Source organism: Eimeria maxima, genomic scaffold, assembly GCF_000499605.1.
Source record: "Eimeria maxima Weybridge genomic scaffold, Emw_scaff147, whole genome shotgun sequence".
NCBI lineage: Eukaryota > Apicomplexa > Conoidasida > Eucoccidiorida > Eimeriidae > Eimeria > Eimeria maxima.
The window spans coordinates 19367-41300 of record NW_013564420.1 but is presented as its reverse complement, the minus strand read 5'-3'; the positions used below and the strand labels follow the sequence as shown (position 1 = coordinate 41300).

The 21934-nt window shown below is 49.5% G+C and overlaps 3 protein-coding genes across 3 annotated transcripts; 2 read left to right on the top strand and 1 right to left on the bottom strand.

Moving 5' to 3' along the window:
* Positions 1–415: 415 nt before the first annotated feature.
* On the top strand, positions 416–6041 carry EMWEY_00017660 (splicing factor 3B subunit 1, putative; the record flags this gene model as incomplete). Its single annotated transcript, XM_013479930.1, has 9 exons — positions 416–1303; positions 1535–1817; positions 1959–2431; positions 2626–2796; positions 2926–3173; positions 3498–5203; positions 5377–5468; positions 5593–5688; positions 5907–6041. 9 exons carry the CDS (start codon positions 416–418, stop codon positions 6039–6041), a joined length of 4092 nt encoding a protein of 1363 aa, XP_013335384.1.
* A 609-nt stretch (positions 6042–6650) lies between these two features.
* Positions 6651–20676, bottom strand: EMWEY_00017650 (C2 domain-containing protein, putative; the record flags this gene model as incomplete). Its single annotated transcript, XM_013479929.1, has 36 exons — positions 6651–6743; positions 7027–7174; positions 7432–7626; positions 7791–7963; positions 8197–8369; positions 8586–8706; positions 8848–8986; positions 9113–9160; positions 9324–9470; positions 9698–10071; positions 10188–10412; positions 10565–10638; positions 11026–11364; positions 11609–11799; positions 11919–12000; positions 12150–12348; positions 12477–12782; positions 12966–13411; positions 13621–13711; positions 13823–14710; positions 14845–15181; positions 15360–15556; positions 15689–15837; positions 16057–16807; positions 16929–17241; positions 17359–17564; positions 17818–17914; positions 18075–18154; positions 18273–18404; positions 18533–18576; positions 18702–18994; positions 19104–19219; positions 19406–19531; positions 19790–20095; positions 20204–20328; positions 20505–20676. 36 exons carry the CDS (start codon positions 20674–20676, stop codon positions 6651–6653), a joined length of 7896 nt encoding a protein of 2631 aa, XP_013335383.1.
* Positions 20677–20748: 72 nt separating this feature from the next.
* On the top strand, positions 20749–21530 carry EMWEY_00017640 (hypothetical protein; the record flags this gene model as incomplete). Its single annotated transcript, XM_013479928.1, has 2 exons — positions 20749–20827; positions 21283–21530. 2 exons carry the CDS (start codon positions 20749–20751, stop codon positions 21528–21530), a joined length of 327 nt encoding a protein of 108 aa, XP_013335382.1.
* Positions 21531–21934: the final 404 nt, after the last annotated feature.

Genomic DNA, 21934 nt, shown 5'->3' with positions numbered 1-21934 from the left:
GCAGCAGCAGCAGCTGACAGCTGAACTAGGTTTGTGGCTTTTCCCCAAAGCGGCGTCAGCTTGGGTATTTGCGCAGACGTTCGTTTCGTACCATTTCAGCTCATGGACAGCTGAAAGGCGGAGCTGCAGAGCTCTCTACCTCCTCCCCAGGAGCAGCGGCCGGCCGCCTCGAATTGGTGAATAAGGGTACGGCGATATTGTTGTACTTTCGGGGGATATCTTTGCTTGTTCTTCATTGGGCTTCTTTAAAAAGGTGCTTTCGCTGCGGTGTATACACGCTTGCATCACGGATGCTCAAGAGCTGCCCCCTTCTTTTCTGCTGGGGCTGTAGAACCTGATCTATATATCTGCGGCTACAGCAGCAGCACTCCATTTACGCCAAGTCCCTTGTTTTTTTTCCTTCTCCTAATTTACAATGGAGAACGGGGACAGCCGTGGCCGCTCATCTGGCGGTAGCGGCAGCGGCAGCAACAGCAACAGCAACAGCAACAACACGGGTAGTCAAGCTCCCTTAACATCGAAAGGTGCCTTCGACTCTCACCTTTACGGAGAAACTCCCGTTCATCAGTATCTTTCTGAAATTCCTGCAGAAGATGAACAGCCAACTCCCCTTGGTGGTGTATTTGGTGAGGATGCTCACCAATCAAGAGGGGGTGGTGTCGACTCGGTTACCCGTCTAGTAGAGAATGAGAGACGTGCCATGCTTGCTTCCTCTGGTCCTGATGCAGCAGATGCAGCAGCACTGTTGGAGAAAAGAGCAATTGCTGCTAGAGAGGATATGTATAGGAGGCAGAGATTTCAACGTGCGCTGTCACCAGAGAGGCAGGATCCTTTTGCTGCTGATGGAGGAAGGAGAGCAGATGTAAGCGCAAGAAGCTATGCAGATGTTATGGTGGAGCAGCAACTAGATAGGGAGAAACAAGCAGCAGTTAAACAAATTCGAAAGCTGCAGGAGGATGCGGCTATAGCACAACAACTGCTGCAGCAAAGGCAGCAGGAGGAAGCAGCAGGTGGTGCTGCTGCTGGCAAACGAGGAAGGTGGGATGGAGAGCGCCAGCTGACGGAGGCAGAACGCATGACACTGCAGCAACAGCAACAGCAACAGGGAGCAGAGGGTGCAGCAGCAGCAGCAGCAAGTCTTGCTAGCAGATGGGATACTCCCCTGCAAGCCGGCGGACAGGCACCCGGGTGGGGCGACACCCCAATTGCTGCAGGAGGAGATGCAGCAGCAGAAACGGCAGAACAAAAACCTAAGAAAAGAAGCAGATGGGACGCAACACCCGCGCAAGGAGGCACCGGACAGGTAATCTAATATTACCGTGCATGCACGCATGCATGCATGAATTGTATTATTTCATATGCATGCATGCGTGCGTGCATGCATGCATAACCCCTCTTTTTCTTTCTCTCCCTTTACTTGGTGTCATTTTTTATTTGTCCCTTTATTTGTTTTTATATAGGCCTATACAAGCAAAGATATGTGTTGCTCCTCATATGAATAAGTATATGTTTCCTTCCTTTTGTTTTGCTACAGGAAACACCTACCCCCGGTCAATGGGGAGCAACACCGTTAGTAGCAGGTGTAGGAGGGCAGACCCCATTAGCAATGAAGAAGAAGAGCCGATGGGATGCGACTCCCGTTCCTGGAGGAGACGAGGGATCGGGGGTGGGGTCAGCAATGGCTACTCCTCTTACAGGCGCAAGATTAGCTGATGGATCCGATGCTGGTCTCGCTACACCAGGACTCTCACAGACACCAGGAGCTACACCTATGACATCAGGACTCACACCAGGAGCTACACCTCTTGCTATGACAGGTATAACGAACTTGCTGCTGCTGTTCTTGCTGCTGTCGTTGCTGCTTTTGCTGCTGTTGCTGTTGCTGTTTCTTTGTGGGGGGAAGAAAGAGAGGAGGAGCTGCTGCTGTGTTCTTGTTTTTGTTTTTTTCCTTTTCTTAGGTCTTGGTGCCACTCCTATGACACCTGGTACACCTTTGCAGACGCCGGAGCAGCTGCTTGCTTTGCGGCTGCAGCAGGAGTTTGATGAGAGAAATAGATATTTAACGGATGAGGAATTGGACAGGATTATGCCGACAGAAGGTTATGAAATTGTACAACCTCCTAGTGATTATAATCCCCCTCCTACATCAGCTGCTGTCGCTGCAGCAAGAGCGAGGCAGCAAGCATTAGCATCATCAGGAATGGGATCTGCAACTCCAGGTGTATCTGCAGCTACACCATTAGGTGTTACACCTATGTACGTCATGCCTGAAGAAGGAGGCATATCCGTTAAGGCTGTAGATCCCACAGGTTCTCTCTTAGATCCTCAAGGATTAGGAGATGCATCAGGAGGCGTACAAATGAAAGCTGAAGATTTCCATTTCTTCTCGAAACTCTTCGAAGAAAAATCAGAAGATCAAATGACACAAGAGGTAATTCATAACAAAATTATTGCATGCATGCATGCAGATAATCACCACTGGATGAGTAGTATATAGGACTATATTGCCTGTACAATTGATTGTAAGTCACTCGGGTGTACATACAGTTGCTTAAATTGAACAGGGGAAGTTCATATATACGTTCCTTGCTGTTTTGTGTGTATGGTGATTAAATATAATTACAGGAAGTGAAGGAGAAGAAGATTCAACTTCTGCTGCTGAAGATTAAGAACGGAACTCCGCCTCTCCGTCGCTCTGCTTTGCGTATTTTGACGGATAAGGCAAAAGAGTTTGGTGCTGCTGCGCTATTTAACCAAATATTGCCATTAATGATGCAGACGACTCTTGAAGATCAGGTGGGGGAGCATTGCTAATCGGGGTATATGCACAGTTCGATGGGGAATGTTTAGCATCTTGCTTTGTGTTATCTTGTGCCATTGAACCATAACTTTCTTTTGCGCCTTTTGTGGTGCATTTATCTACAGGAACGCCATTTGCTGGTGAAGGTTATAGATCGCGTGTTATATAAACTGGACGATTTGGTGCGACCTTATGCCCATAAAATATTAGTGGTTATTGAGCCTCTTTTAATTGATGAAGATTATTATGCCCGTATTGAAGGCAGAGAAATCATCAGTAACCTTGCAAAGGCTGCAGGACTGGCGACTATGATCGCCACTATGCGTCCTGATATTGACCATCCAGACGAATACGTGCGAAATACAACCGCCAGGTACATTTTTATCTTGTTTTCTTCCTTATGGGTCTTGTTTCTGTTTTTTTTATGGGGTTCGTTTTTATATTGGCGGGGATTAGGTGCTCGTAGGTGATGGAGTGTAATGGTCGCTTGAGCGATCTTTAGGTGTGTGCTGAGGGCGGCATTACTTGTGACTACCCTAACTACTATGCCCCGTAGAAAGTCTGCTTGTGCAACAAACATAGTGTAGAGCACCGTGTATCGAAGGGGGCATCGACCACAACAGAGTGTACAGAGGCATACGTGTTGTAATGGTTTAAGTTAAGCATGGGATGTTATTGTTTATGTGTGTGTCTGCAGAGCGTTCGCTGTGGTGGCGTCTGCATTGGGGGTCCCATCTTTGTTGCTGTTCTTGAAGGCAGTTTGTCAGAGCAAGAAATCTTGGCAGGCTCGTCATACGGGGATAAAGATTATTCAGCAAATAGCCATTCTATTGGGTTGTGGAGTATTGCCTCATTTAAGACAATTTGTTGAAATTATTCAACATGGACTGGATGATCCAGTGTTGAAGATTAAGACTGTTACTGCTTTGGCGTTAGCCGCGCTAGCAGAGGCAGCAGCTCCCTATGGTATTGAGGCTTTCGATTGCGTGCTGCGTCCATTATGGAAGGGTATTGGCGAAATAAAAGGTAAAAGTTTGGCGGCTTACTTGAAAGCTATCGGGTCTATTATACCTCTTATGGATGCCTACCATGCCAGCTACTATACTCGAGAAGTTATGGTTATGTTGGTGCGTGAGTTCGAAACCAACGATGAGGAAATGAAAAAGATTGTCTTAAGAGTCGTCAAACAGTGCGTAGCGACAGAGGGTGTAGAAGGTGAATATATCCGCACCGATATTATACCCCCTTTCTTCTCCAAGATGTGGCTCGTCAGAAATGCCCTAGATCGTCGCACAGCGAAACTGTTGACAGAAACCGCGACTGAATTGGCTTCTAAGGCTGGCGGTGCGCATGTGATTAAGTTTATTGTGGATGACTTGAAGGATCCGAGTGAACCCTTCAGGAAAGTAACACTTGAAACCATTGAACAAATAATTGTTAACGGTGGTGTTGCGGATATCGATTTGAGGCTGGAGGAGCAGCTGATTGATGGGCTGTTATATGCATTCCAAGAACAAACCACAGAGGATACTGCGGTGCTTCTTAATGGATTTTCAACAATTGTAAACGCCTTGAGCACACGCGTGAAACCCTACTTACCACAGATTTGTGGTGTTATTCGTTGGAGGCTGAACACGCCTTCGGCCAAGCTGCGACAACAGGCAGCAGACCTCGTCTCGCGTATTGCCACGGTAATGTTCAAGAGTGGCGAAGAGCAAATGTTGGGGCACTTGGGTCTGTTCCTTTACGAGTACTTGGGGGAGGAATACCCCGACGTGTTGGGAAGCATTCTGTGCGCATTGAAGGCAATAGTGAACGTGATTGGTATGAACAAAATGACGCCGCCTATCAAGGATTTGCTGCCGCGTTTGACGCCTATTCTTAAGAACAGGCACGAGAAAGTGCAGGAGAACCTTATCGACCTTATTGGGCGTATTGCGGACCGTGGAGGCGATTTGGTGTCGCCAAAAGAGTGGGATAGGATATGTTTTGATCTTTTAGACCTACTGCGTGCGCAGAAAAAGAGTATTAGAAGAGCTACTGTGAACACATTCGGCTACATAGCCAGAACCATCGGACCTCAGGATGTGCTGGCCACTCTCCTTAACAATTTGAAGATGCAAGAACGCCAGCTGCGCCTGTGCACGACGATTGCCATTGCCATTGTGGCAGAAACATGTCTACCTTATTCTGTGCTGCCTGCACTCATCAACGAGTATCGTGTGCCCGAACTCAATATTCAAAACGGTGTGCTCAAGACCCTTAGCTTTATGTTTGAATACATTGGAGAAATGGCCAAAGACTATATCTACACTGTCACACCGCTTCTGGAAGATGCTCTCATGGACAGAGATCTGGTCCACAGACAAACAGCAGCCTGGGCGTGCAAGCACCTTGCACTAGGTAAGTTCCTTTTCATTTGAGCCCTCAGTTTGTGGATTTTGCGAGCGTATGTGTACTGGGAAGTTGATAATAATAGCAGCATCGTTACATTGGCCTCCGGCGTATGCAACAGCAACTCCTTGTTTGTGCCGAAAAGCATAAGAGGTCGGATGCCTCTGTTATGTTCTCCTCAGGGGTTCACGGACTTAGCTGCGAAGATGCTCTGACTCATTTGTTTAACTACGTCTGGCCTAACATTTTCGAAGTCTCGGCACACATGGTTCAAGTGAGTCTTTTCTCTATATTTGCTGCCCATTGGAGGGATTCGCGGTGTACGTTTAGTTCAATCAATCTACGGAGAGTGCTTTCCGAAGTCATTGTTTCGTTTCCTGTGTTTCATTTATCTTCAGGCTTTTTTCGACGCCGTGGACGGCATGCGCGTTGCCATCGGGCCCGGCGTCGTATTTCGGTACATCATTCTCGGTTTGTTTCATCCAGCACGCAAGGTAGGCCTGTATATCACGGCATTTGTTTTGTGAAGCCGGGGCCCAGTTTCTTGTATGCTGCCGAAACTATTAGTGCTAGAAAACATGTATTCTAAGACTGTGCTTATCTTTTTGAAGTAACAGCACCGTCGTTGCATGCGTTCTGAGATCAATGTGCATGCAGACAGGGAAGATATATTCACGTTTATGCATATTCTGACATTTGTTCTTCTGCGCAGGTGCGCGAGGTGTATTGGAGAGTGTACAACACGGTCTACATCGGGCATCAGGACGCGATGGTGGCGTTTTACCCCAGGCTTCCTGACGACGGAAAGCATTCTTTTGCCCGCCATGAGCTAGAACTGTTTATCTGAGTACAAGTTTTAATTCAACTAACAGCTGTGCTGCGCAATCAGGAGGAGCAGCCAAACGCTGCATGCAATCATTTGGAGCATCTGAGTGACTCCCCACTTTCCTCGGTTCTTCCATTCGGCGCAGCTGTTGGTGTCCATAGAATCCTGGCGTCTATTTTAGCAATCTTGGCAAGAACGGAGCCTCTGCTTCATTGGCATCATGAAACAATCGAGTACATGCAAAACTCGTACAAACTGAGTTCGGTGATTTTTGCGGTGCTCGGCTTCACCAATGTTGGCAGCGATGGCCCCGCTTGGAACCTTTTTGTCTGACGAGGGATGCGAGGTTACGACAGCCAGTGGGAAGCGTTAGGGGTCGCGCGTGAATATGAAGTATCTACCTTGTTTAAACTTAAGGTTCTCACTGCACAACACTAGGGGAGAGCGCAAAAACGGCAGCACTTGCCGTTACAAGTGCCACTGGCTCGCATACACGTTGGCAGAGCAGAGATAAGCGGGGCCAGCTCCATATGCGTATGCCTCTAGAGTGGTAAAGGATTATCAGGAAGCATTTTTAATTTTGCATGCGCGTGTACACAATGGCATGGCATTTGAAATCTAAGCAGGCGTTCAAATCAAATGCGGATCGCGATAATGATGATCGCCGCGATTAGAACGATTAGAAGAAGCACTGTCAGCATGCAGCATCCCATTGAGGTTGCCCTGAGCATCACATGTCCAAATCCAGAGCCATTCATGGTCGCAGGCGTACGCAGATGTTGCTCTCATGACTACATAGGGGTTTAGGGTTCATTTCCTTCGACTCACTGTATAAGAGCGCATGTTTGATTTCCAATAACTAATGTCATATACCCTACGGGATCCTGCGGTCACTCACAAAGCCTCAGGTGTAGCTGTGTGAGGGGAGGGCAGTAACAATAACAGTTATAGTATGGCGGCACCACGGTCTTGTGCCGTGTAGGTATGGCGTAGCAGTGCATCTCACAGTTAGCATCATGTTGGGTGACGGGCGATCTGTTGGTTCCGCTAGTGGCTCCGGAGCAGCTCGGCCCGCGCCCACTGGCTGGGCATCCGCTTCTGTCTTGGGAAGCAGAGCGACGGTGCAGTGGAGCGTTGTGGGGCCAGAAAGAAACCTGAGAAGCAGTACAGTACGGGGGACCAATGCAGGTCAACCACTGAGTTGTTGCAGATATACAATACACTATGTACAATATACAAATATACAATACACACAATGTACAATCTACGCTGATTTTTCAGTACGAACGGAATTGCTACGACCGAAGGGACATTGGGGACAAGTCCACGCAGAACTGCTGTGGAAGGCCATCACTAGGGACACCCAACAGTGCCGTCATACTGCTGACAGGAGTTAGGCTTGACAACTCACGTTCCAACACGGCGGCGTTTTGCCTGGCGTCCGCAGCAGCAATAGCCCAGACAGCAGCACAGGGCGACGGACTCGTCGTTCTCTTCCATGAAGTTTCCACGCACCTCGCGCCGGTTGCAGCAGCCAGTCACAGCGGGGGGGCATCCCATTGCTTCGTATGGTGCACACCAAAATGCCTGGCACCAGTGCTCGACCCTGGGGGCAGACCGAAAAGAGCATACAAAATTCCCTTTAGGTACCTACATGCTAACCACCGGAGAAACTTCGTCACCACAGTACAGTTTCGTGCAAGATCATTCACGAAGGCACTGACTGTGCTGTACAAAACTCAAGAAGCATGATCAGTGCTCCAGACGCACATTCCGGCCCCCAAAGGGTCGTCGAATATAATGTCGAAGTCAACGGGGCCTATCGGCTTTTGTTCTTGGCGGAACCGAGTAATAGCAGTTAAGGCAAGCGCGTCGAGGCTAAGCGTCTCTGGATTGTACAGGGCGTTGTCAGCTGCAGGGGCGTTGATGTCAACGAGTGTAAGCTGCACGCAGCAAGTCGTGGCATTGTGTTCTTTACAAGAAACCCAGAATGACATGCTTTGCAGCATTTCCTCCATTCACGGTCGCAAAAACGTGGATAAAAATGTTTTTGCACCACTGTGAGCAAATGGAAGTATGTGTGGCGATAGCCTAACAAACAATAGAAGCAACATGAGATTGACTATGAATTCTTTGCAGATATTTTTTCATCGTGAATCGGTTGCACCAAGCTCACCTTGACACTGAGAGCAGCCAAGGGTAACCTGACCCGTTTGAGAATTCGCCAGTTAAATGTGGCTGTACGCTTCGAGAAGAAATGTACATCCGTGTCAAAACTTTCGCACGAATCCACCAACTCGAAGTCCGTCATAAACAGTTCAACTCGAACTTTTAGGTCGTTCCGCTCCCCTGAGAGCAGTTCCAGCCGCGATGCAGAAATGGCCACTATATTAAGTCACATTATACCAATTTTCTAAATCATACTAGAGCAGGTAGCTCTGTTGAGACTGCGCTCTTAGAAGGCAACATCCCAGAACCCCCAGTTTCGTCTCCATGTGGTTTCAATCAATCGCTGTGACGTGTTTGACGGTCGTTACCTCTGGCCTCAGCTGGGGATCCGCCCACCTGAAGAGCCTTTGAATACGTTTATATTCTCGATATTCCAAACGATGAAGCGCAGCTCGAATTCCTCCTCAATCCCCAAGTGGGAAAGAGAAAGCTCTTCATACGGATCTGTCTCGCCATGCTACAACGGAAGCAACAACGTAACAGTGCTCGTGACGGCTATCGGCCGCATGAAATCAGATATACATGAGACTTGCCATAGGCTAGAAGCTATTGAAGATATGATGAATCATGGGGGTTGCGGGCATTTGCGCTGCCATACCAAGTCGATAAAGTATCTAAGAGTCCCCTGTGATAAGCCAATATCTCCATCGCCTTCCCCGGTCTGGAGGGATTGAAATTCGATCGGAAAATAGTGCAAAGGGGGGGCGTATGTCGTTTTTCCCGGTCCAACCACAGGGCTGCAGTGCGCAACGGCAATATATGCAGGAGACGACTTTTAACAAGTTAGACTATCTAGCCCGACAAACTGCTGCTACTGGAGCGCCAACCTCCTACTTTGGCATTTGGAGCCACTGGCGACGTACCACATCTTTTGGTATTGAGTAATACGGGAAGCTCGTAATGCTAGCCACCTGCGACAAACCGAACACCATGTGCACAAAAAGTTCATTTACAAGGAAGTGTTAAATGTGCCTGCCGAAAACTAAATGCAAGTGGTTTGCCCTCTTGCATTTAGTTTTCGGCAGGTACGTTTAACACTTCTTTGTGATTGAGGATTTAGCAGCAGCATCGTACCGCTCCTCTAGATCGACTGAAACAATTCCCAATGGGGAATCGCTCTGCAACACATCCCCTTTGTCCATGACAGTTATTTTCAAAATGGCCGATCCAGGAATCATCACGCGGAAGACAAAATGCTCGTAGAAATTCGGATTGCAGTTCCTGCGAAAGTGTGAGAAAAGCTAAATACGTTCTCAGGATGAGTCCAAATTTGTTGATCTGACACGTTCAGGTTGCTGCGGGTGAGCAGTATGGCAAGCTAAGTGATCATACCATCTTTAAACGATGATATCATTGGTGTCGGGAATGGGGAGGGACTAGAGACAGAGACAGCACTTGCAGTTCATCTGTGGTTGGGTGCACTCTCGTTTGCCCACTCGCAGGCTTACCCGTCGAATACTCGTTCCGACACAACAACCTGTTGTCCGAGTTGTAGCTTCAAGTACGGATCGCTCATTCCTATTGCATCAACATTTTGTAGGTTTCGTGCTGTCAAGACGTATACGTGCACCACCACAACTTCTTCCATCCAGCGGTGCATTGGCGGCGCAATCAGCACTGCAGGGCGTGGATAGCCACCAGTGGCATATCCAGATATATCTGAAGTGATACTGGGAGCTTTCCTTCTTCCTGGTTGCTGCAAGGGCTGTATCTGCGTCTCTGTTGAGCTGGTCACCACACCGACCCCTCCGGTATCATAGTGAGCATCGTCATCGTTGAGGGTCTTCTCCATTGAAGTAATGTCTGTCACCCTCACCCACCCCTGAAAAGAACAGCAAGAAGCCTTCAATTGCAAACGTAGCGCCGAGCCCAGTTATCTTTGAGGCCTTCATGGCTGCTTTTGGATTATGTGCAAATTTGCGTTGCCCACTGTCTCACCTTCAGAACGGCCACTCTTTTCTTATCCTCTCCCCAAACCATTGGAAGGGACAAGTTGAGGGTGGGAAGCACGGCGAAGCTGTCGAACCACAGCAGGCTTTGGTTCCGGTCAAAGTAGGTGCTTGTTTTCTTCAGCCGACATACCAACTCACCACGCTGCACGTCAAGTGCATAGCCGAATCCAGCCTTGGGATCATCACAAGCTTCTTTTCTGTATCCTCCACCCTGCAACACTCCAAGCCCACGAGCTCCCAAATGTGCAAAATGCATCCGTTGTGAGATTGGTACTATCACTGGGTATTCGTCGCCTGACTAAAACCTCTAAGGCGCCTCAATCAACCCAGTGGTAGAAAAGCCAGCTGAGGTATGAAACGCACAGCTTCGCGGAGTCTCGCCAGTTCATTCTCGAGCTCGATGATCTCCACTTCGAGTTCCTCCTGGTCTGGCTGCCCTACCTGTGAGACGCGACATACAGAGCAAGCCGTAGCATCAAATAGCATGTGGATGCTCGCTAGGGAAAATTCGGTAACACTGCGGTCTCAGTTCAGACAGGGAGGCAAGCGCAAGAACAAAGGGCTAGCCGGTCGCTTGCCAGTTTGTCTTTGTCACGTCCCCTGAGCTGCATCTTGAGGCATTTTAGCTTCTGTTCCACACACCTGTGCAAAGGGTAACGGTAGCGACAAAAACGCCCCACTAGAAAGACAGCAAGCAGCTGTACAGAGGTTCAGTGGCTACTTCTGATTTATTGATATGGCATGACCAGGGCACAAAAGAAGATGTTAGTTGGTGGGTCGAGTACGCGTGTGTGAAGGAAGATCGTGACAACGTCACTGCCTACATTCTGTGGAAATCCACGAAGCTTTGGGTGATTGTGTCGTAGATGTAGAACGCGTTTTCATGAGGATATCTGGAGAAACAAAAGGAATGCGGCAGGCTACAATGTGAGGGAATGAACAAGAAGCGCTTTTCAGCATTGATATATTCTCCATGAGGTTTCTGCCTGTTCGCTCGAATGCTGATGTAACATGGCAAAGTCCAACCCACCGTATGTCGAGGCTAGGAACGCATATGCGGTGGTATTGCTTGTCAGCTGTAGTTCTGAAGATGAGCAGCAAGTCGCCTGCCCTGCCAAAGCGGCCTTCGCCCCCACTTGATGACGCCGACCAAACTACCACCCCTAACATGACGGAAACAAGCATTCAAGACGTAACAGAATAAAGTAACTGTCTGTTGTGGGGGACAACGGGTGTGCAGTTGCATTAAGGCCTCGTACCACTTCAGCTCCGTGCAAAAGCACTGCACACTGGACATGGTGCAAGAGCTAATGTAAAGCTTTCCCCCTCCTAAGGATATTGCGCTTGATGGGGTTACCAATCCAATGCTTTAAGTTGCATGGTTTGCCATGGCAAATGCATCATGACCGGACTTGCCTTCTTTCCGTGCAAAAATGTTGACCATGTTAAACGTCGGCAATAATTTTCTTGGCAAGTACTTGTTGGCCCCAGAAACTGGGTCGCCGGACTCCGCAGAATCTCCGTACTCAGACCGCATCAGCATCAGCCTCGCTAGCAAGCACGAGCTGAAAAAAACAGCAATACCAATAGCCGCTTCCCTATGGCGTGCAACAGAAAACTGGCAACTCCATGTAGTGGCCCTTTAGTTGCATAACGTATCCCAAAACCCAACGACACTGCTGAATGCGATAGGCATTAAAAGCTTTAGCTTGATTACCTTTCCTCATCCAGGCAAGCTTCATGGCCACGCTTTCGGAGCCATGTACGCGTTGCGTGCCGGACTCGGTCATCCTCTCTGTCTGAACCACCGCAAACACAGCTGGCCTGTTCATCGTCCAGGATGGTTTTGCCCAGATGCAGTCAACCTAAATTTGCATGCAGGAAAACCGAAATTAGGCATCAGGTGGTCACAGGGAGAGATGGGAGGCAATGAACGCTGAGATCGTACTCGCAGCTACTTTGTAGTCGACCTTCGTAAGCTGTTTTTCGTGTTCCTCATCTTCAACACGAAATGTTTTCGAGGTCTCCACACTTCTCTTTTTGGAACGAAGGCGTACACTTCGGCTGTCACCGACGATCCTGCGGCGGGTTTCCTCAAAAAAACGGGCATATTCAGAAGGGGTGGGTCCCGGATCAGCCAGGTCGGCCTGAAGCAAAAACAGCGGGGTTGATATTCAACACGGACAACATTTTATGTTTCGCGAAGAGCATTTCTGCAAGCGAGAATGCATGGTAGCAATGTGGTTGCAATGATGCCGTGATGATCCCGATATACCTGCATGATGGGTTCTACGAAGGGAATGTCCATTTTTTCGCCATAGCCAGCAAAGTAGTCGTCAGCATTCAAAACGTGGGTGTGAACACAGCCCGCCTTGTCGCGGACGAAAAACATGTCATGGTCCGTCAGCATTCGGCCCACTTTGCAGTCAGAGTCATAAATAAGATCTCCTGTATGCTCGCTAAAACATTCTATTAAAACGTCCACATCTGCCGTATTCACAAACGGCAAGTCTGGCATGGCCCTTTGTTCCTGAGTTGCGAAGCGTAAGTTGACAACTGAGACACGAAGCCCACGAATCACCTTCGTCCAAAACCAAGCCGTCAAGGGAGGCGGTAAACCGTCCTAAGCCCACTGCCACACTGCTATCTACTGCTATCCATTTTCATGTTTTCCCTGTGCTGTTAAGAGATCAGTGGGGCTACAGAAGCACATGCCGAGTGACTGTAGCGTTTGTGGATGGCGTGATGACGCTTGGCCACTTACCATCATTCCAACGTCCATCATTGGCGGAGGAAGCCGAGCCAACAGCGGACTCTCAAGCTGCAGTTTCAGGCAGTGCTCTCCTTGTGGCACCTTTACGAATGAATTGAGCGCAAGCGACAGCGTGCCAAGTTCAGACCCATCTCTGTTTACGAGGCGAAAGCAGATATCCGGTAGGATTGCCTTTATGCCGTGCCTGCGCATAATGCGCCCGCTGCCTCGTGTGCTGTAAACACCTTTTGACTCCATCATTTTGTAGAAAACCCCGTCTGTTCCTCCTGCCATTCCGTTTGTGCCATTAAGAGACTTTGTAGATACATGCTGCTGCATTTTTGCCATCTGGTTAGGCAGGTAGGACACTTCTTCCTGAATGTACGGCAAGAACGGTGTGGCAAAGGATGTTATAGACAAACGCGCCCCGACCCACTGGCCAGGAGCAGTGCTTGACTCTGCAAAGGAGAAACGCATAGCCATCCGTTTCACACAGCGTTTTAGGCAAGTTTTGGCCTTACACAAGACAGGAAAGCCTCAAGACAGGGAACATCACCACTGGAGGAGTGAAGCATTCACTCCTCCAGAATCTGCAGTTAGGAGAGAGACCGACAAAGCCAAAAACATAGGAAAGAACTAGTCCCATTGAAAGAAATATTCAGCTCACCAACGTTTCGGCGTATTGGAAGCAAAACCTGACGTGACATTTTCCCCTCTTTCACATCAACTACCTCCGCAAACACCTTTCGACGGGTTTCCTATGGCAGACCATTCCGCAAAACAGTGCTCATTGCTTTCGCTAAGGTGCAACACCAGAATCTCTTAGCCAGGACAGAAAGCGAAGCAACACCTGCAAACAGAGTGCCTACCGGTTCGGTTTCACTGAAGCGCGCCACTACATTGGGGCCTGGGAAATCCGAGGAGCTCAAAGTCAATTGAAGGTCTTTGGCACTGCCTTGCCAGAAAGCAGATACCTGCAGGACGAGCTCCGACCCCGCTTGGTCAGCAGACGAGTTTGCCAAGCACCGGATACCGAGGATGTCAACGTCAAAATGGTATTTCAGCAGCGGGCAGTTGGAAGCTGTCACATGAACGGGGTTGTCCAGCGCGAGCACCGGCCAGGGCGCCACTAGAGAGCTGGCAAGTGATCTCTTGTTTGCAGCTGGTTGGCTTCGAGAGTCAGCAGTCGTGGCTGTAGACAGTCGTTGATTGGGACTTTTGCCAAACCCATTCAGAGCAAACCCAACAGCTGCCAACAGTCGGGGTTTTGCATCCCACTCGATGCTCGTAGCCACGCTCTCTTCCACTGCAGTGAATGCTGCCTGTTCTCTGTTTGCAAGCGCATACCAAACCGCCTGGTGGGCGTAATTAACGTCAGTTACAGATTCCATCAGTTGCTTTCCGTTGGTCAGGCCTCCACGAGGGTGCTCAGAGTCCAACTTCTGCAAAGCCGCTCTGTAGCGCAAGTCTAAATTGGCAGGGGACCACTCTATGACCAGTGCTATCATTTCCTTCGCCACTTCGCCACCTTTTCCAATGTCGATGTCGAAAAGGCGCAGCAAAACAGGGGGAGGCGGCAGCAGCAACTGGTTAAAGGGTGGGAGTCCAGTTGCCAAAGTGACACTTTGCACATTTGTTTGAGGACCAAGATATAAATACACAGGGGCGGCTGTCCGCTGCAAAAAGGCAGGGTTTAAGCTGGTCTTTAGGCAACTCATTTCCCGATCAATATGTTGCTCGTCCACCATTTTAATGAGCTGAGAAGAACCATGAGTACAATAAGCAGCAACAGCAGCGCAATTACACAGCATGGTCTTAGAACGAAGTATTGAAAAAACTAACTTCTGTGATGTTGTAGCAAACGTATTTACAGTTAGCTGCCTATACGTACCTCCCCCTCGACTTCCACGGACCACCAAGGATTTACCAGTGCGTCACTGTCCATGGCCGGCAGACTCCTCGCCTGCAGAATGTCACCATGGAAAAACACCTTTCTGTAAAACGGGGAAGGTCCAATTGCCGAACTTTGAAGAGAACTCCCTGCTCGATGTCCACGACCTGGATTTCTTAGCTGCCCACCAGACTGGCCGTTTTCAGGAGGAAAGCAAAAAAGCGATTCGCTCAGCACCTTCCTTCCTATGTGGCCGCAGCGGCGCTCCCGTGTGTCCACTCCGCAAAACACCGAAACGACTTCTGCTTTGGGGATAGGGTTTTTGGCAACGGACGGCCTATCCATGGCAACGATTCCATAATTCTCCTCCCTGTGCCGCTCACGTAAACATTTTACTTGCAGTCTATGTAGAACGCTAGTGCAATATCACAACTTAGTCTGAAAGGAGAACACGAGTGCAATACCGTTGCGTACAAAGCTAGGGGTTCTCCACCAAGGAATCCAGGTAAGCTTACCAGTCGGCTGCTTCCGTATCGTGCCCTTGGCTGCCGTTGTCAGTGCTGCTTTGGGAGTCACCTGAAGCAGTGGAATCGTAACCTAGAGGAGACGGCGCCCTGCTCAAAACTGCCCGGGCCGAGGCAAGGAGACAAGCAGCAAAAGTTGAAGGGAAACGGCACTCTGGCAGAGGAGTGACTGACTGGTCCCAGTGCATCTGCACACCAAACCACAGCGATGGCACACGAAGACAACAGCGATTCACTACTGCAGTACACAGCATGCCTCATTCGCATGGCCCCAGCACCAGCACGTGGTGCAATCAGGCAGGTAGGGAGTCATGGCGGACCTGGATCCATTTTAGAGGCTCAATGGTTACGCCGTCGTCGGAGGCTGCTGCATCTGTGTTTTGGTCCTGCAGTGTGCTGACTTCCCACGACATCTTTTCACAGTGAGGCACAGCGGGGTGTAGAGAGCCTTGCCCTTCAATTTCTTGTTCTGCACAGAGAAATGGCATTAGCCACTGCAAGCATTTTAAAATGCTTGTTAGAAGATGCGGTTGAATAATTAATCATTCTCGGAAGTGCCATTTGCTTTCCACCATTGTCATTGTTGCAATATATCCCCACGAAATACAACAGGTCCGCAAACCCTCTTTTTTAGGTGCTAAAGCATAAGAGGAACGTCATGCAATCAGGCGAAAAGCTTCAGTCTCACTTGATGGAATTGTTTGCTCCAGTTCCGAGACACTGTCCACTTTGTCGTTGGACAATGCTTCGCTCGGTGGCCAATCGCTCGGGTCCCCTGCAGAGCCATGGCTGTCCAGTGCAGCTTTCGTGCCTACACTCAGAGTAAGCGGGATGCGGCCAAAAATCTTGGGGGGCAGGTGTTCTTCTCCTACTGGAACCAAATATACATAGGCATGCTGTACTTGAGGGAGTAGGAACACTGGCTCAGATTCGCGTAAAACCCATGCGTTCATTAGAGAAAGCGGCAGTTCAGCGAGGTCTCTCCAAACAGGATCTGTCTCGGACGCATCGGACGCCAACTGGCCAGTCACTTTGTCTTTCCCCCCGCCAGCTTCTTTAAACGCCGTCGCCGTGTCGTGTTGCATCTCCGAGCGTGGGGAGGTCCAGTTGTACAATCGCAACACTCCTTTGCTGTCTACGTACCCAGGAAACTCTAGGATATCTGCATTCGCCGGCGGAATTTCAGACATTTCGCGGCACTTTCGGACGCCATTGAGGGTACTTGTGAGTGGCACATGCTTGGCAACCTGACCCTGAGAGAAAAATCCCTTGGCAGGCCCCGCGCCAGGTATTTCGAGCACGCAACCGGGCACCTGAATTAGGAGGCTGACTTCGCGTTCTCTAAATCGCACAAGCAAGCCAATCAACAAATATCCCAATCGCTCATAAGCGTGATCCAATATTTGAATGAAACCCGTGAAGAAAGTGGTCTGCAAGGGCTGCATGCCAACGTATACATTAAAGGAAGGAAGCATCTGCGTGCACGTCTTCACCGACTGTCCCATCCAACGAAGCTCACCTGTATGTGTCTGGCAAGTAGAGTGCCCTGCCGATGGTCACCTGAATGTGTACAGAGGCGCCGCAACGGTCTGGGAAGGGGGGCCAGTCTCTTCGTCGGGTTCGTTTTGTGTCAGCCAGGACACAGAGGCTGCCGCGGTAAGTCGACGGCGGCTCCAAAGCTCCCTTGATCATGGCAGTGTTGTATTCTTCCCTCTCTCCGTTGATGGCTCCTCCAAACATGTGCAACCACGTCGGTCTGTTCAGAGGTATACGGTTCATTTGTGCCATGCCGACGTGCTGTTTAAGTATTCCCGAGCCAAACATAAACGGTGTGTCGGAATCGAACAACTCAAAGGTCAGTCGGCGGCGGCGCCTGCAGCAAGAAGTCATGCCACGGATACATTCGTTGTGCATGTATTACAGAATACAGTATCCATCCATGTGGTGAAGTTGTTCGATCCGTTCTATATTGTGCTTATCTGGGGCGCACCGATCTTTGCAAACTTCAACCGCCATGCATTCCCACTCCACTTCTCTTTGGCGGTTATTCTGGACTGTTGTTGTCCAAGACGACTTCTTGCTCTTGAGGTTGCCAGAATTGATCACCACGAAGGGGTCACAGTCGTTCCACGGCAGGGCATCGTAGTCTACATCTGTCTTGGGCAGAAAGTCCGCATACAAGTGCAGGTACAGGGTCTAGGGTCACAGCAATGCCACAACAGCAACACAAGAAGTCGCGAGTTTTCCAGAACATGAAAACATCAAAACGCCATCTGTATTAATGTCGAAGTCCCATGGTAGAGACTGAATACCGCCAAAATCCAATGCCCAAACAAATCACCATCGAAAGAGGACCCAAAGAGCAAAACTTTGTCATCTCAAAGCTGTCTAGGTGTAAATTGCCGTTAGGGGTTGGCATCTCTTGGGTTGGGTGGGGTTGGCATCTCACCAAGTTGTCCTTGGAAGCTTCACCAGGCTCCGTAGACTCTCCCTGTTTCGTGTCACCCGCAGGAACCGACGCTGCTTTTATTGCCGACCCAAGTGACCTATGAGCACAACCCGTCAGCTTAGCAAAAGGAGTAAAACGGCCTACCATAAGGAAAAAGGGGCCCTCATCCGGACGGATTTACACCAGTGGTCTAACCGACGGACGACTGGAAATATAAGCCGTTCACACGTGGTTGGGAAAGGGGTGATATTATTTACACTGGTGGAGGGAATCGCAGTATGTTGACTTTTCGCAGCGGCTTCTCTCCCTCCGCAAAAATATCAATGTGCATCAGCAGCTGAGTAGAAGTTCACAAACACATCAAAGTACTGGTTACAACCCCACTCAGCAACTGCAGAGAGACAGTTTGCATCTGCCGGGGAAACAGGGAGGAGCCTGCTGTGAGTATGTGGTACCTCTCCGCTCTTAACTCCTGTTTTGCTTGTAAGAATGCATCGACCAGCCCATGCACAGAGGCGGCGCTCGTTGCAGAAATCCCGGATTTCGTCTAGGGGCAACTGCCAGGAGGCGAAAGTTCGGAACCCCTTCTGAGCGCAAGAAGGAAAACGGTTGGAGCTGCGTCCCTCCTGTCGCCCAATCAGCCCAAGAAGGGTGAAGATCAAGCAGGACAAGCTATTGCACTGGTTCTACTGGCAACAAAAGCGAGTGCGCAAACCTGTGTGGAACCCCCCCGGCTTCTTCGTCTCCCTTTTTTCGATCCTGAGCATACAGTTGGCGATAAAAGCTGCAGCAGGCAGGTGAACGCTCTGTGCCTCAATTCGTAGCCAGATCATTGCACTCAGAATTATTACCAGTGGCAGACGGCTGCAAGCCCGTATACTTACGGCCGATATTCGTGTGTACAGTGGATGTGTCTTCATTATCTTGATTGCCCTTCTCTTCTCCGGGCTGGCGGCCGGTCTTTGATTCGAAGTGCACTTTGGAAGGGAATTGACAAAGTTGTTCCTTTGAGCTTTCCACTTGTGGGCACTCTTGGAAAGATTCTCCCCCGGCTGATTCTGCTTTGTCCGTGGGCGCTGGACTGGGGCTCTGGTCTGTCTTGCTGAGGCCACTGAAGTACTCCTTGCGGACCATGTCTAATTCATCCTCCTGGACACAGTGAAAGAGCCTGAGTGAGCTATCAGCAATCAAGCCCCCTAATAGATACGCGTATAGGCTGTTGTACGGGCTACTGAGGTCTGCCAATCAGTGATCAAATGGGTTGCCTGCTTGCTGCAGGAAGTTACAGTGCTGAAAACAAGAGACTGACAGTTGCATCTCGAAGCATCCAATCAACAACGATGCGGAGCTGGACCAAATCCTCTACTGTGACGTCCTTCAAGTGGAAGTCTGTTTGCCAACCCTGCAGGGAGAAAATACAAATCAAACCCCTCGAGCACTGCACACAGCCATATAGAGCTGCTAGTGGAGCACGTGGAAAGGTACGTTCAATACTGGAAAAGGGGGTGTAAGCATTCAGTGTCGAAATGCTGCAGTATACTTGCACATTTTAGTTGCAAAGGGCAAGCAGGTCTTGTGCACGTCTTACCACACCCGGAGGTCCATACAAATAACGCAGGCCGTCAGGTATGCCAGGCTGGCTCACGGCCTTCTGGTTTCCAACGGTTAGCCGGATAGCCGCCATTTTGCCCTCTGAAATGGACGGGTGATCCGTCTGCAACAACAAGTGACACACACAGGTGTTGCATACAAAAGGCAACGGCTACCAGTAGGCACCGTGCTCAAGCAGATCCCTTCAGCGCTTCTTTTAAAAAGAAGGCAACTTCATAATTACTCCCACACGTATTTCGCCGACTGTCTTCAAATGCCAGAAAGTTTGTCATTCACCACTGATACACGAGCGCGTGGCAGATACATGACGGATTTCTGTCTCTTGGGTTGTGGCAACATTCATCATGAGATTACCGCCTACCTGGAGGCAGCAGCATCTGACAGTCATATTCTGCGGGTGTTGTTTGTCGCCAGAGTCATCGCCGAGGCGCCTCGCAAGCTCCACAAGGTCGGGTTGGTCTTCCAGCCTATCCACTACATGATAGAAAACAGTAATTCGGCTGTTAGGGGGCTTAGAAAAGAACGGAGCTGGAACAGAGACTAGAGGAAGTGTTTCCTTCTTGAGCTTCGCTGGGCTCCGCATTATCTTTAGTTGGCACGACCCCAAGAAGTCCCCTTGCATCCCCATATCCTGGTCATAGACGCTGATGTGCAACGTTCCATTTTCCTAATCAGTAAGCAAACCATGTATTCGCACCCCACATTAACACGCCTCCTTCTCCATCAGTGTTTCCTTAGCGTGACACTGCACACATTTGAGTCTCCCTTAACCGACCTTGATTTCCGTTTCAAACGAGTACTCCCATACAGGGTTCAGGGTGTTCATTTGGGGCGGTGAGCAGAAGGAGTGCCCCTCATAGCGAATGCTCACGTAAGGGTCAGAAGCCCCCGTTACGTCGCCTACGGCAGGAACAACAGCGCACTTAACAAATTTGTTGAGGTGCTGTGTTGGAGGAAGACCGTATGCGGTTCATGCTCCCGCAGAGAGCATCATGATATGCGCTCCTGCCTAGTTCGTGCAGACGTGATACACTCCCCACCTGCTGCAAGGTCATTTCCGCAAAGAACACACATACGAAGGAAGAGCGGCCCTTGCTTGGGTGGAGGTGCATTAACAAACTTTTCTTCTGGCTCCGATTCCTTCGTTCCGCAGTTGAAAAGTGTAGGCATTTCAATGCCACGAGATGGTTGCCGCGGCCCACCACCACCCAAAGTGGCCGCTAAAAGCAACGACGTTAAGTCCGCCATTCTCGCCTGGCTCTGCAATCAGAGTTGATGAGGTGTTGCTGCCATAATGTTCCTACTTGTTGTGGAGAAGAGATGCAACGCAAGGTTCCTGTCTTCTTCACAAAGGATGCGATCCTTTTATACCTTGTGTTTCATTACCTCGAACCATTCAGTATGGCTGCAGCTTGTGAAAGGTCTAATTGTCAGACAAGTATTCGTGGGCTTTCCCTGCAAAGGGCATGTCGATCCTCCAGGTGGATAGACAGCCAGAGCCCTACACCATCAATATGCAGTAGTAACCTTGTCTGATAGTAAAGCCTCTGAGTTGATATGTCTTGAAGGCCAGAAATAGTACCTGTTGCTAGAAACCTGAAGAGCCTTCGTCACGTAGACCCTCACTGGACGTGATTGTGGCCAGGCGGTCCACTGGTGATGAACTGGCAGGTATTACTGCTCCCTTTCCTTCGATGAATAGGGAAAAAAGAAGTAAACCTCAAAACACTGAGCACGGGAACCGAGGATAGAACGCGATCAGATGTGTGGAGCCTATGACCTGAATGGTGACGTGACGGTTGGCTGATAGTACTTCCTGCCGATTGTTCTTGTGTGCGAATGTGTTGCTGACAGTGCTTCAGCACTTTACCGTGGAATATCCATATTTTTACATGTACTTTTCGATTTCCATAGGCTCTTTGAAATTCCTGCATCTTTCACCAGCGTTGTTCTGGGGCCCCATTGACACTGCTGCGCTGGGCGCCGTGAAGAGAGGTTTTTGCACTCCTGGAGCCGCATATGACCTGCAATCTATTTGCGTGTCTTTCATGCAATTTAAAATCCCTGAAATGCACCGTAATGAACTACATAACTTGGACTGAGTGCGGCTAAGTACAGTGGACTAACGGCAGTGGACCGGTCCCAACATTTCAACGAAGACTCGGCTGAAATAGAAATGAATCCTTCTTGACCACCTGCATTTGCTTCATCCATGTAACACTGCTATTTTTGACATGGCGATTATGCCTAGTTCGTGTGGAATAGCCGGCAAGTAATGGCTGATGGAGGACGTCAGAAGCACTTCACGAACTGTTGCGCGAGCTCAACAGGATATTCGCAGGGGATCGATTGATGCACTTAATGAAGCACAACATTACACATGTATCATATTCTTTTGCTTTAATTCCCCAAACTATTCACCTGGAGATACGGACCAGAGACAGCTAAAAGCATCTGAATTACCTAATAAAATGCGTTGGCTGAAGAGCAGCTGCAGACTACCTTA